The 14008-nt window shown below is 40.6% G+C and overlaps 1 protein-coding gene across 12 annotated transcripts in view; it reads right to left on the bottom strand.

Annotated features, from left to right (window-relative positions):
- Window positions 1-14008, bottom strand: part of LOC130906910 (unconventional myosin-XVIIIa-like) — a 186793-nt gene that overhangs the window by 122428 nt on the left and 50357 nt on the right. For all 12 annotated transcript variants that reach the window (XM_057821611.1, XM_057821609.1, XM_057821614.1 and 9 more), the window contains 6 exons: window positions 12566-12708; window positions 12389-12489; window positions 12068-12131; window positions 8793-8937; window positions 1372-1542; window positions 585-675 (listed from right to left, as the gene is read on the bottom strand). In XM_057821611.1, the coding sequence (XP_057677594.1) occupies window positions 585-675; window positions 1372-1542; window positions 8793-8937; window positions 12068-12131; window positions 12389-12489; window positions 12566-12708 (715 nt within the window). The remainder of the gene's footprint in view (window positions 1-584; window positions 676-1371; window positions 1543-8792; window positions 8938-12067; window positions 12132-12388; window positions 12490-12565; window positions 12709-14008) is intronic.

Genomic DNA, 14008 nt, shown 5'->3' with positions numbered 1-14008 from the left:
TTTAATAACTATTGTCAAGTCCAACCCCTCCTAAAAAGCCGTGTTCAAGGCAAGCTAGGCGCTAATAACGCACAGCTGTACCGCTACCGTGGCGTCTCTCTCGCTTTTTGATAACGTAATTGCTGCATGAATTCCGATTTGAGAGACTGGACAGTACAGACCGCCGCGACAATCTGGAAAAATGTGGCCCAGATCGGATTTGAACCCCATACGAAAGTGACCCAGATCGGATTTGAAATGGTCCAGTTCTATGCGACCTGTAACGTTCAGACCGTCAAGTTAATGACTTACTCGAGTCGGAAAAACACGAAAAAATCGGATTCGTGCATTAAGACCTGTAGTATGAACGTAGCCTATGAGCGGTCCAAAAAAACTTCTCCTGTCCTGTTTGAGCGGGGCATGTGCGTTAATTGCGTCAAATATTTTAACGTGATTAATTTTTAAAAATTAATTAACGCCCGTTAACGCGATAATTTTGACAGCCCTAAATTAATTATTTGAAAAGTAAGATTAACAACACTGCTTGAGTCAATTTTGTGGCTACTCTACCCACCCCTGTTTGGAACTAAAGAGGGAATACAAACCGGTTGATTAAACAGATGAGGATAGTGAAGAGTTCAGAGTAGAGCCCGGCGGCCGCGGCCTCCAGACACTCCATGGCCGACGCCTTGGATCCTACGATGAAAAGCGTTCAAATAACATGAGAAAGCGAGCATCCATCAACACGAGTTGAAATGTGAGAAGTCAAACATTTTTCACAGCAGATACAGGATAAAAACACCAGCCCATTTGCATGAAAATGGTCGTATAATAGCATCATATTTGAGTATATTATGCCCGACGGCATCAAGAATTCACATCGTTTCCGGAATCATCTCGGTAAAACGGTGTCATTTCGGCCTCGGGCGCTCCCGAAACGGGCGTATCAAAGAGCGCACGTTCACGTCGCCGACAGTTAAGTTATTCTAATTGACTCCGCCGTCTCGTAAAATTCGCCGTTTTATGATACCCGGGGGATATTTTTTAAGCGCGCTAATGCATCCGAGACCGGAAGGTCAAGCCGGAGGGTGAAAGCGAGGTCAATTCTGACCTGCCCAGTATTGGAGTGTCCTTCAAAATGTTCCACGGCAACGGCGTCGAAAAATCAATGCGTGACAATTATGATTTCAAGGACAATGAGGGTCCAAAATTGCTTGTCCTCACATAAGAGTGCGTACTTATCCGTCAATACCCATTGTTAAGCTGCGCTATTCATTACTAAGATAAGATTTCCTTGCTCCCCGGCCTGCAATTTCCCTCAGGTGAAGGAAGCGAAGAGGAGTAGGAAGGGAAAAGAATGTCAACGCCAAAGAGAACGCGTGGCGGGGGTACCTGCTTCTGCTGTGCCGTTTTCCTCGGAAGTTTGGCGGAGGCTGCCGCTTCTGGGCAGGGTGCCCTTGGCCTGGTGCTTGAAGATGGAGGAGGAGAGCTCCTCCAGGGTACAGCCCAGCAGGTAGGCTGCCTTCTGGGCCCACTCGTGACGTGCAAATTGTTTCCTACCGGCTGAGAAGCATGCACAAAGACCTTCATTAACCCTTCTGCCAACTACACATTTGCACATGTATGATATGTTTGGTCAGAAGGAGGAAGAGAATGTTCTCGTAACCTAAACTATGTATTTGAAGGTGTATCATCATAAAAACCTGAAATAGTTGATTTTTAGTTGAAGGACGGTTATGTGTAATATGTGCCCGAGTCAAGCATTTATTAACAAACTAGAAAAAAAAACAATTTCAACTGATTTGAACTCATTTGCTCCCAAAAACATATAAATACGTTCTATATTTAATTGTTTCAGTGCCCCAACGACGTATTTATACGGCTTTAATGTTTTTTTTCCACAAGAGACATCTCTGGGTTCTGATTCAATTTAGCTCCAAAGCACAAAGCTGAAAATCCATTTCAAAGCAATAAAACTGGCCACTGGAGGGCAGTATCGCATTTGGTAAGACCCGCAACCCGATTCAACGGCAACAAAGACGGCGGAAGACGATCGAATGGACGTCGAAAATGCCAGGCGCTGGACGACCGAGCAGAACGACCGGGACCACCAGTGCAGCGGAGGATGCCGTTGAGTCCGTGCTGCTCGCTTTATGAGACAGGCGGCGATGAGGGAAAAGTTTACCCGGCTGTCGCGGCCACAACAGTGTCATTTCTCAGTTAGTTATGTGTAAATAAATTGTTACTTTGCTATCAAAAGCTCTATTTGTCTTGTTGTTTATGTTACTTTGTAAAAGGAAAACATTATTCAGATGTTTCTTCGCGTTCGTTACATCTAGATTGGATTACTCTAACTCCCTACTTGCAGCTTGTCCTAAAAGTTCTCTAAAAGGTCTTCAGCTAGTCCAGAATGCGGCAGTAAGACTTTTAACAGGAACTAATAGAAGCGAGCACATCACCCCTGTGCTCCAGGCCCTTCACTGGCTTCCAGTCGAGTTTAGAATTAAATTTAAAATCCTCCTTCTTACATTTAAGACCATTAATGGGTTGGGGCCATCTTATCTTACCGATGCTCTGGTTCCATACCCCCCCAACAGAACACTCCATTCTCAGAATGCAGGTCTACTGGTAGTTCCCAGGGTTTCTAAAAGTACAGTAGGAGCTAGAGCTTTTAGTCACCAAGCACCTGTTTTATGGAATCAGCTTCCAGCTAGTATTAAAGAAGCCGAGACAGTCTGTATATTTAAGATTAGACTAAAAACGTTCCTATTCGACAAAGCTTATGTTCAAGCTAGTTGAAATCGGACTAGACTCACAGTTCAGTCTAAGCTGCACTTAGGCTATAATGCTGGGGGAAGTACAGCCACTGAGTCCTATCTCCTTTTTCTCACTCTACCTACCACTTGTCTTACTTTATCTCTATTTTCTCATTTTAATACCTAGTTGACTAGTCTCTTCATCACTAGTCACCCAGTGTCCCCTTTACCCTCTCCCCTCTGGGGAGGGGCTATTTTTCAGCCGCAGCCTCCTGACCATCCGGACCCCTGGCTAAATGGACGTCTTCGTTGCCCCCCCGTCTTATCTGGCTAGATGGACCTCTTCTTGCTCCATTATTGCATCTTTACAAACTGTAACTCCATCTGCTAATTCCCATTAGCAGTCCTGGTGCATCTTGTCTTATCTGCCTGGGAGTGGATCTCTCCTGACTGTGGTACTCCCCAAGGTTTCTGATTTTTTCCCCAAAGAGTTTTTGGAGTTTTTCCTTGCCGACATGGAGGGTCTAAGGATGGGGGATGCCCAGGACTTGAACTTTATTTATTTCATCTGCTGTTTCTGACTGTGTATCATATTGCCTCTGCAAAGCCCTTTGAGACAACCTTGTTGTGATATAGGGCTGTACAGATAAAATTGAATTGAATTGAATGTTTGGGATGTAAGTAAAGCAAAAAATAGCTGTGTTAAAGTCAGTTATGTTTGAAACGTATGCTTTCACAAAAAGCTCAATTTGTCAGTTTTTTTTTTCATGAGAAATTGGAAAATTTCTCAAACTAAGCTATTTTGATATGCTGATTTCTAAAGAATGGAAAAAGATATGAACTAACTTTTTTTCCTGCGAAGAAGAGAGTAATTGTTCTTTTGGTGGGTTCTATGTTTATATAGCAATAGAACAGAATTTTCTGTGGACCTTGCAAAATCAGTCAAAATCCAGTAAAACGGCCGGGAGCGAAGGGGGTTGCACCGGTGACAATGGCTGGGAGTGAATGAGTTAAAAAGCTTTGACCATAGGTGGAGACTGAGCAGGGGGGCAGGGAGGACAGTGCCCCCCGGTGGCCGAAAAACTGTTATTACTTTCATACTTTAAAGTGGAAGTTCAGAATATTTGGCATAAGGTTTAACCTTCGAGTTAGTAGGGGTTTAATTAGTGGTCAGAGTAAATTTTAACAAATTCCGTAAAGTTTGTGAGTTATTTCTTAGTTCGAGGGCTCCGGAGTGGCTATGCTAGCGCAAGTCATTGGCTACTATTTAGCATGTGCACACATGGGAATCACCGACGACCCACGCAATCAATACTGTTGGCTATGTTTTCGGGATTAAGTTATTAAACTTACCATTGCATGTTGAAGTCAGTATACATCTCGCTTAAAGCAATCTTCTGATATGCTTGCAAGCATGACCAGTTGTTTTTCACAGAAAACCGCTGACAGTTAGTTTTGCCTCAGATAATCATGGACTTTTAACTGCCAACCAGCAAGGCTCACGACCTATTTTGCATGACGAGTTAATCACCAAACAGACACACCTCCTTTAAAGTACAATATAAGCAACGCCGAGCTCTCTGTTCGGCGCGCATTTTCTTTACACAGCTTTGTTCTGTCATTGAATGCACCCAAAAATTTCTGAATTTAAAACTGCGCAATAATGATCTCTTGCCTCCAGTCAGTCTTTTACTTTGCAATCCAGTCTAGCCGTCTCACCTGAATTTAAAACGAACACACGCAGGACCTGAGAGACTGCCTCCAACAATGTCGATAATTGTAGTATGAAGAGTAACATTTGTAATCCAGCAGCACTGCAGGGAACAGGCAGTCTAGACTAGAACTACCAAAGGCGGATCCAAAGAAGGGTCATCTGACCCTAATCAGCATATTTTTTGTGAGCATTTAGGTCCTCATTAGTCATTGCCATTCACACTCGCAAAACCACAGAGTTAGATTGCTCCAATTAGCATCTTGAGTGTTTGCAGGGCAGGGCTGCCTTGGCTTTGTCTGACAGTGGACTGCTCAGGCAAGACATCGGGTGGACTACCTTTTTAAATATTAACTCATTTGCTCCCGGAACCGTATAAATACGTTTTATTTTTAAATGCTCAACTGTCCCGCAACCGTATTTATACGTCTTTTGCGTTTTTTTTAATAAGAAGCATATATAGCTTCCGCTGTATCTGAGAAACAAAGAAAAACGCTCCAAACCAATTTTAAAGCAATAAAACTGGCCACTGGAGGGCAGTAACGCATTTTGGAAGACTAGACAAGCCGATTCAACAGCAGTGAACGGCCGGCCAGCATTGTCAAAGCGCTGGCGGATTGAGCCCAGGCGGCGCTCCTTCCGGACAAAACAACGAGAGGACGCCTGGGACACCAGGCGCTGGACGATCGTGCAAAACGAGTGAAACCCCCCGCGGCTCGCCTAGCAGACCCCGCAGAAATGCAAAAATAATCCATTTTTGTGAGACAGACAACGATGAGGGAAAAGTTTACACAGCTGACGTGGCGACAACGGCGTCATCTCGGCGACAAACCGTCATCTCTCAGTCGTTGTGTGTGAATAAATTGTTACTATTCTATCTAAAGCTCTATTTGTCTGGTTGTTCATAGTATTTTGTAAAAGGAAAACATTATTCAGATGTTTGGGATGTAACTAATGCAAAAAATAGCTTTGTTAAAGTCAAAGTTATGTTTGAAATGTATGCGTTTACAAAAAGCTAATTTTCTCCGTTTTTTCATCATAAATTGGAAAATTGCTCAAACTAAGCTATTTTCTAATGCTGATTTCTAAAGAATGGAAAAAGATACGAACTTACTTTTTTTTCCTGCTGAAAGAAGAGAGTCCAATCTTTCTTTTGGTGGGTTCAAAGTTTATATAGCAATAGAACAGAATTTTCTGTGGGCCTTGCAAAATCAGTCAAAATCCAGAAAAAACGGCCGGGAGCGAACGGCCTTGCTCTGGTGAAAATGGCTGGGAGTGAAAGAGTTAAATAGTATTTTTCTGCTGGGGAAAAAAATCTGTGCTCATTTATATTCTACTCAAGTCAAGTTTTTGGCTGGGGATATTTCATGCTTTTATTGGTTATTTTTAATGTTACATTGTTTGTAATGAGAAATTAGCACTTTGGTTTGCCTTTTTGAAGTTGCGCTCAGCCATTTTTAAACAGGCAAAAATAGCAAAGAGGGCGTGCTAAACCTTATGATTTGATTATAATGGCCAACGTTTGTCCAATCATCTCCCAGAAGTGGCAATAGCATCTACAGTACATTCAGTGTATTTATCGATTTAGAGACGCTAACGCGCCATGTCCCAGCATGCTCAGGTCTGAAGGAGTTAATGTCAATAAGCTCTGCTTCTACTTCAGATTTTTTAGGGATCACTGTATTACATGATATTAATCAATCTTTTACTGTAAATAAAATATTAGGGAGCTCAAATAGCCATCATAGCATTCTGCTATGTTAAGCCAGCTTTGGTAAACGTCCTTTTTCACCGTAAAGCGAATCACACAGCATGCATTAAACCGTCTTGGGCATGAATACAAATATCACACATGACTTTCACAGGATGCCAGCCATCATCTTCAGCCATTACACTCCAACAATAAAAAACAAGTTTCTATTCAAACTACAAATCTAGCCGAGCGCTGCTGATATTTGCGCCGACGTCAGTTTTTAATGGCCTCTGAATTGATCTTCTCAGACTTGAGACCGTAGAATTCACACAGGGAGAGAAGTAGTCGTGGCGCAAGTAGATTTTATCCAGCTGACAGATCCCCCGCCGGGCCGGTAATAAGCAGGAGGATTGCACAGGCATGAAGACGTATCTGTACAACCTAAATATTGCATATTTGCCTTGATAGGTGCTTTCTACCACACATTTCTTACTCTGGTTTCATATCAGTGAGTGCAAATTTTATTTGGCACGACTAATGAGTACTGCTGGAAAAAAAATAATAAGCACAGTAGTCATGATTACACATTATTGTGCCTTGTATTCATGTCCACGTTCCCTCGAATTAGTCTCCGCAGATTAGAGATCATTGCTGCCCCCTTGTGCTACAATGCTGAGTTGCAAATGTTTATATGTAATGTACTGACAAGCTGTGTTTTTTAAATATAAAAATGCATATAATAACAGTTCTTTTACAGATAAAGTGGAAAAATAACCAAGTAAATACGACCTCTAAACCCCCAGGTTTTCAAAGAGATTCCTACTTATTCTATTAAATCAAGAAAAACAAGTCTTACTCAGGGTTTCATCATAAAAACCTAGCTTCCAAAATAGAGCTCAAACATCATGGTGAAATTCCCTGCTTTTCTTTTTCTATGGTACATTTGTATTACAAAATGGCAACCTATTTTTTAAATTGTTGTTTTTGTGATCGGATTCATTTTGGTTACGAGAACAGCACATCTCCAGCGTTTCTTTGAATGCAAAATGACAATGGGGCAAATAAGTATTTAGTCAACCACCAATTGTGCATGTTCTCAGACTTGAAAAGATTAGAGAGGCCTGTAATTGTCAACATGGGAAACCTCAACCATGAGAGACAGAATGTAGAAAAAAAAAATGAAAATCACATTGTTTGATTTGTAAAGAATTTACTTCCAAATTAGAGTGGGAAATAAGTATTTGGTCACCTACAAACAAGCAAGATTTCTGGCTTTCAAAGAAGTCTAACTTATTCAAACAAGGTCTAATGAGGCTCCACTCGTCGTTACCTGTATTAATGGCACCTGTTTTAACTCATTATCGGTATAAAAGACACCTGTCCACAACCTCAGTCAGTCACACTCCAAACTCCACTATGGCCAAGACCAAAGAGCTTTCGAAGGACACCAGAGACAAAATTGTAGCCCTGCACCAGGCTGGGAAGACTGAATCTGCAATAGGTAAAACGCTCGGTGTAAAGAAATCAACTGTGGGAGCAATTATTAGAAAATGAAAGACATACAAGACCACTGATAATCTCCCTCGATCTGGGGCTCCATGCAAGATCTCACCCCGTGCCGTCAAAATGATAACAAGAACGGTGAGCAAAAATCCCAGAACCACACGGGGGACCTAGTGAATGACCTACAGAGAGCTTGGACTACAGTAACAAAGGCTACTATCAGTAACACAATGCGCCGCCAGGGACTCAAATCCTGCACTGCCAGACGTGTCCCCCCGCTAAAGCCAGTACACGTCCAGGCCCGTCTGCGGTTTGCTTGAGAGCATTTGGATGATCCAGAAGATGACTGGAAGAATGTGTTATGGTCTGATGAAACCAAAATAGAACTTTTTGGTAGAAACACAGGTTCTCGTGTTTGGAGGAGAAAGAATACTGAATTGCATCCGAAGAACACCATACCCACTGTGAAGCATGGGGGTGGAAACATCATGCTTTGGGGCTGTTTTTCTGCATAGGGACCAGGACGACTGATCTGTGTAAAGGAAAGAATGAATGGGGCCATGTATCGAGAGATTTTGAGTGAAAATCTTCTTCCATCAGCGAGGGCATTGAATATGAGACGTGGCTAGGTCTTTCAGCATGACAATGATCCCCAAGCACACAGCCAGGGCAACAAAGGAGTGGCTTCGTAAGAAGCATTTCAAGGTCCTGGAGTGGCCTAGCCAGTCTCCAGAGCTCAACCACATAGAAAATCTGTGGAGGGAGTGTTGCCCAACGACAGCCCCAAAACATCACTGTTTTAGAGGAGATCTGCATGGAGGAATGGGCCAAAATACCAGCATCAGTGTGTGAAAAGCTTGTGAAGAGTTACAGAAAACGTTTGGCCTCCGTTATTGCCAACAAAGGGTACATAACAAAGTACTGAGATGAACTTTTGGTATTGACCAAATTCTTATTTTCCACCATGATTTGCAAATAAATTCTTTAAAAATCAAACAATGTGATTTTCTGTTTTTTTTTTTCCACATTCTGTCTTTCATGGTTGAGGTTTAACCATGTTGACAATTACAGGCCTCTCTAATATTTTCAAATGGGAGAACTTTCACAATTATTTGCCCCACTGTATATGATCATCTTTCAGAAACCATACCTTTGGTCGCCCCGGCAGCTCCCAGATGGTAGATGGCCCCCAGGACGAGCCATAAAGCTCTTTGTTCGTCAGAACTGACCCCCAGAACCCTCATGGCTGCTTGCAGCTTGGAAAAGTACTGGGATGCCCGTTGCTTGTCCTCCAGCTGATGGATATATCGCATCACAAATTACAGAAAGAAATATTTGTTTAGGTTTAGTTTCAATGTTTATGGCTTGGCTAAAGGGCCATGAGAGAGCGTGTTGTTTTCAGATCAATATTTATCGAGAGGATGACGATTGATGAGAATTTGGCTTGGATGGAAATAAAAAATTCCATGATGTTGGATGAGCAGTAGTACAGTGGTACCTCTACATACGATCGCTTCGACACACCAACTTTTCGACATCCGACGTAAAATTTGACTCGCCATTTGTTTCTACATCCGACGACATGCTCGAAATACGACGACAATGGCAGCACCGCAGACGAATGCACGGCGGATTTTCTTGTGTGACAAATCAACACTGGTTTCAGAAAAGGTTGGTACAGGTGGTGAAACAAGGAAAAAGTTGACGCTTACCTTCTAAATGAAGATGCAAATGACAGAAAAATATGAGCGTAGGGTGGGCATCCGTAAAATGGCTCAACAATACATCTCCACGGTCCTCCTCCGACCATCGTTCGCCAGTCTTTATAAGTTAAGCTGACAATTCTTATTGTGGTAACATCTCCAGAGAAATCGCCAACTTCGCCACATTTTTATCATTTATTTCACAACTTATTCAAAACAAAAACACCTTCTGTCTGCCGCAATTGACGGTGTTCTCAAGAAAACATTCAAAGTGAAAGTGAAACTCAAGCTCACCGGTCTGTCTCTGGCACGTCAGCCCCGCGGTGCGTTCAGGGTCAGCAAAAAACGTCCGCCACATTAGAACCCGATTCGTTACATTAATACAGGAATTTATTATTATTATTATGATTCCGATTTTGATTTATAATTTATTTGTTTTGCTATGTGTAATTACCATTTGTAATAGTACCAGCAGTATTTTTTAAGGATTTAGTGAAGGTTTTTGGGCTGTGGAACGAATTCATGGAATTATAATGTATTCCTATCGGAAAATCCTGCTCGACATGCGACCATTTCGACTTACAAACAAGGTCCTGGAATGGATTAACTTCGTATGTAGAGGTACCACTGTATATGCTTCCTGTTACTGTCGATGTGCCCTTAAGCAAGCCAGAGTCGAGCAGTTTTGTGACAGTGCTAGCAGCCTTTTTAATTTTCGTCTTAGTCTTTTGGATGAAAGTACTTGTTAGTCTTAGTCATACAGTCCCTGACAAAAGTCTTGTCGCTTATCCATTCTGTAGAAACAATTGCTAATAACTTGACTTTTAATTATTCATTGGTTTCAGAAATGGCTCATATGAAAGCGAAGACCCTCCCAAATGATGTTGAATGTACAAAACTATATTTGTTTCACTGAAAAAAGATTGATCATTTATAGGTCAAATTTTGGCAAGACAAAAGTTTTGTCGCCTACAGAAAGCACTGTGAAAATTGAACAAAAAAATGTACTTCAAATACAAAAACATGTTACATAACATAAGCGAATTAAGTAGTGGTGCTGTGAGATCCAAATTTAATATTTTGTATGACTTCCATGCGGTTCGGCAAGGATTCATACAATTCATTGATGAAGTCATCAGGAACATCAAAGAAAGCAGTCTTGCATACCTTTCAGAGTTCATCAACATTCTTTGGGTTTCGTCTTCCATGCTTCATTTATTCTGTTTCGCCAGGCGGCCGCTAGCCAAATTCATGAACAATATATAGTCTATAATGATAATAAAGGGCTATTCTATTCTATAATAAGTTGTGATTGTATATAGAACTTATTAATAATCTATTTACATATTATCTAAAATTGATTCTGCATGTTTTCCTCAAGTATTAAGTTTCTGATGTGAAAATTGAGTGATCGATTAGCTGTTGAAAACATGCAGTAAATCAAAGAAAAATTAGTTGGTATTTTAGGCAAAAACTTACATATGTTAAATATTGCTGTTGAGCCTGAAAATATAGGTGATTATCTCTGCATTTGGTGATTTTTGTGCAGCCAGTTTAAAATCTGAGACTATTATAGCCATTTTAAGTTTTGTTATACTTATATAAAAATAATTTAGCGGGATTTTATTCGGGAACGACTTTGAATTTTTTTTTTATGCCACTGCTCATGGAGACTCATATACGGCTAAGGTAGGTGCCTGTTTTGGTTTTAGGTCGCTGGCACCTTTGGTTTTGAAAATATTTGAATTTGCAGTTTTTCAAAATAGGCCCCCTATGAATCGGCCCCGTTCCCTGTGTCATGTCAACAGGGTATGAAGTCTATGGTTTTAATTTAAGAATTTAGACAAGAAGAAGGTCCTAAACGATTAATTGATTATACAAATTAGGTCTGTCAAAATTATCGTGTTAACGGGCGGTAATTCATTTTTTGAATTAATCACGTTAAAATATTTGACCCATTTAACCCACTTATTAAAATGACAGCACAGTGTCATGTCCATTTGTTACTTGTGTTTTTTTTGTGTTTTGTCGCCCTCTGCTGGCGCTTGGGTGCGAGTGATTTTATTGGGGTTCAGCACCACGAGCATTGTGTAATTATTGACATCAACAATGGCGAGCTACTAGTTTTTTGATTGAAAATTTTACAAATTAAAACGAAAACATTAAGAAGGGTTTTTTTATATAAAATTTCTATAACTTGTACTAACATTTATCTTTTAAGAACTACAAGTCTTTCTATCCATACATCGCTTTAACAGAATGTTAATAATGTTAATGCCATCTTGTTGGTTTATTGTCATAATAAACAAATACAGTACTTATGTACAGTAGGTTGAATGTATATATCCGTCTTGTATAAATCCATTCCAACAATAATTTACAGAAAAATATGGCATATTTTATAGATGGTTTGAATTGCGATCAGTTACGATGAATTAATTTTTAAGCTGTGCTTAACTCCATTAAAAATTGTAATCGTTTGACAGCCCTAATACAAATAGTTGTTTGATTCATTTGCTCATCGATTAGTTGTCGATTAACCGATTAATTGTTGCACTTCCATCGTTGAGGAAAACAACAACGCCAGGGTGTAAATTCAATGTTCCTTTTAAGGATTATAATCAGTGAAATCAATGAAAAATGACATTGGGGAAAAACAACAAAAAGAGTCTGCTGAAACATAGCATTCTATTACAGAAAAAGAAAATTATTTTCTCTCTACCTTTGTCTGAGGCGTGATCCCAAAAGCATTATTTTCAGCAAAGTGGTTGAGGTGAAGCTCCGTTCTAATGAAAGAATAAGACGTTAGCTTTTCACAAGCCACTACAATACATTCACTGGCAGTGGAACAAAACCAGACACTATGGTCTGAAATTGAAAAAGATACTGTCTTGGGAATCCAATCAGAATTTGCCACATCATACTATCTTTTGACAGTGTGCCTAATATTCTGTCCGGTGAGTGTATATCACCGTGACGGATGAGACAGAGTCCGCCTTTATGAAACTGTGTATTCAGCTGGTCCGTCAGTAGTCATCCATACCTAAGGGAGCTGTCGACTCCGGCCAGTAGGTAGTAAAACACGTGAAAAGTGGACTCGCCCTCAGGTCTTCTTGTCACCCTCATCTTCTCCAGGAGCATTGTCTGCAAATCAAAAGAAATAAGAGGGAACGCTCAACCCGACACTAAATAAAAGACATAGCGCTAATAAAGAAAATACCTGAATGGAGGCTGAGGTCAATAGGCCCGTCTGGTCAAAATCCAGAGAAACAATATGGGAGAAACGACTGGCATTCCCGTTCATACAACTAGACGCATTGCCAAATGCTTCCAAAACGGTGTACACCGCCTGCCATTTCTCCACTAGGGACAAATCAGAGTATCATAAATGACATTGTGACAGTGGTAGATGAAGTACATATACAGGGGCAAAAAATTAAGTACAAGTATCTAAGAAAAGTAGTACAAAAGCACTTGCTTTAAAACTTACTTTACATGTAAAAAGTAAAAGTTACAAACAAGTTCCGCTCCCTACTCTGGCGTAGTAAACTGAATTTCCATGGAAATGAACCCTTTAAGTACCCGTAAGTCTCAAAATAACTATCCAAAAAGTCCAAAAGTATTGTGTTTTGTTTAATGATGGAGGATACACTGTCTTCTGGTGGCAGCGTTGGGTCTGGCTGCACGGTTGCCTTATGACTGAGGAGCAAACTCTCGTTTGACATGGATACGCTCTAGTTAGGCCCACATAAGGCTGTAAGTTGTTTCAGCTAATGCAGTTCTGTGTATGTATTTGAAATTAAGTTTAGAGCTACAGCTTGTGGAGTTATGTGTGAGTGATTTGCTATGAGAATTGTAAATACATTAGCACTCGTAGCATTTAAGCTAGCGGACATTTGTTAGGAAAATTAGGCTAACTATCTAGGGCTTTGACGGCCAAGGAGGTCCAAATTTCCAATTAATCTGCAATGGCATTTACTTTGTTTGATGACATTGACGGCCATTTTTGTCAATTCTATTGATGCCTATGTACTTGGATACCATTGCAAATGTAAGTCAATGCCATTGACGGCCATGGACGTCCAAATTTCCCATTCATTTCCAATGGCAAAAAAACAAATGTCCCCAAATGACTTGATATGACCAGGACACGCCCGAATGTCCCCAAATGACTTGTTATGACCAGGACCCGCCCCCCAAATGACCTGATATGCCCAGGACATGTCCCCCAAATGTCCCCAAACCCACCTGGGCAGATCTGTATCTCCACCGAGCAAAGCCCTAGAATAATTTTTTAATCCACTAAATTTACATACAGCTTTACAAATTGTCAAAAGTGGGGACAGAACATGTCATATTAATAACGTAACATAAAAAATAAGATACTGTTTGAAGTTTTATTATTGAAGACACCCATTTGAAGGTGCGCTGCTCTCACTGTTGTTTTTTATTGTTCAGTATCTTATTCACCTCGCTTGTACTCGTGTTGCTCCCTCTAGTGCTTAGTAACAGTATAGTTGCACGAGGTTTATCAATTATGCTGAAGGCATGAAAACAAAAGTATCAATTCACAACGAGAGAAAAACAACAAATAAAAGTAACATTTAACGCAGGTGACATTATTTGAAAAGTAGAGGAGTAAAAAGAAGCGTACGTGCTGCAA

Source organism: Corythoichthys intestinalis, chromosome 18 (genome assembly GCF_030265065.1).
Source record: "Corythoichthys intestinalis isolate RoL2023-P3 chromosome 18, ASM3026506v1, whole genome shotgun sequence".
NCBI lineage: Eukaryota > Metazoa > Chordata > Actinopteri > Syngnathiformes > Syngnathidae > Corythoichthys > Corythoichthys intestinalis.
This window is presented reverse-complemented; position numbering and strand designations above follow the sequence as displayed.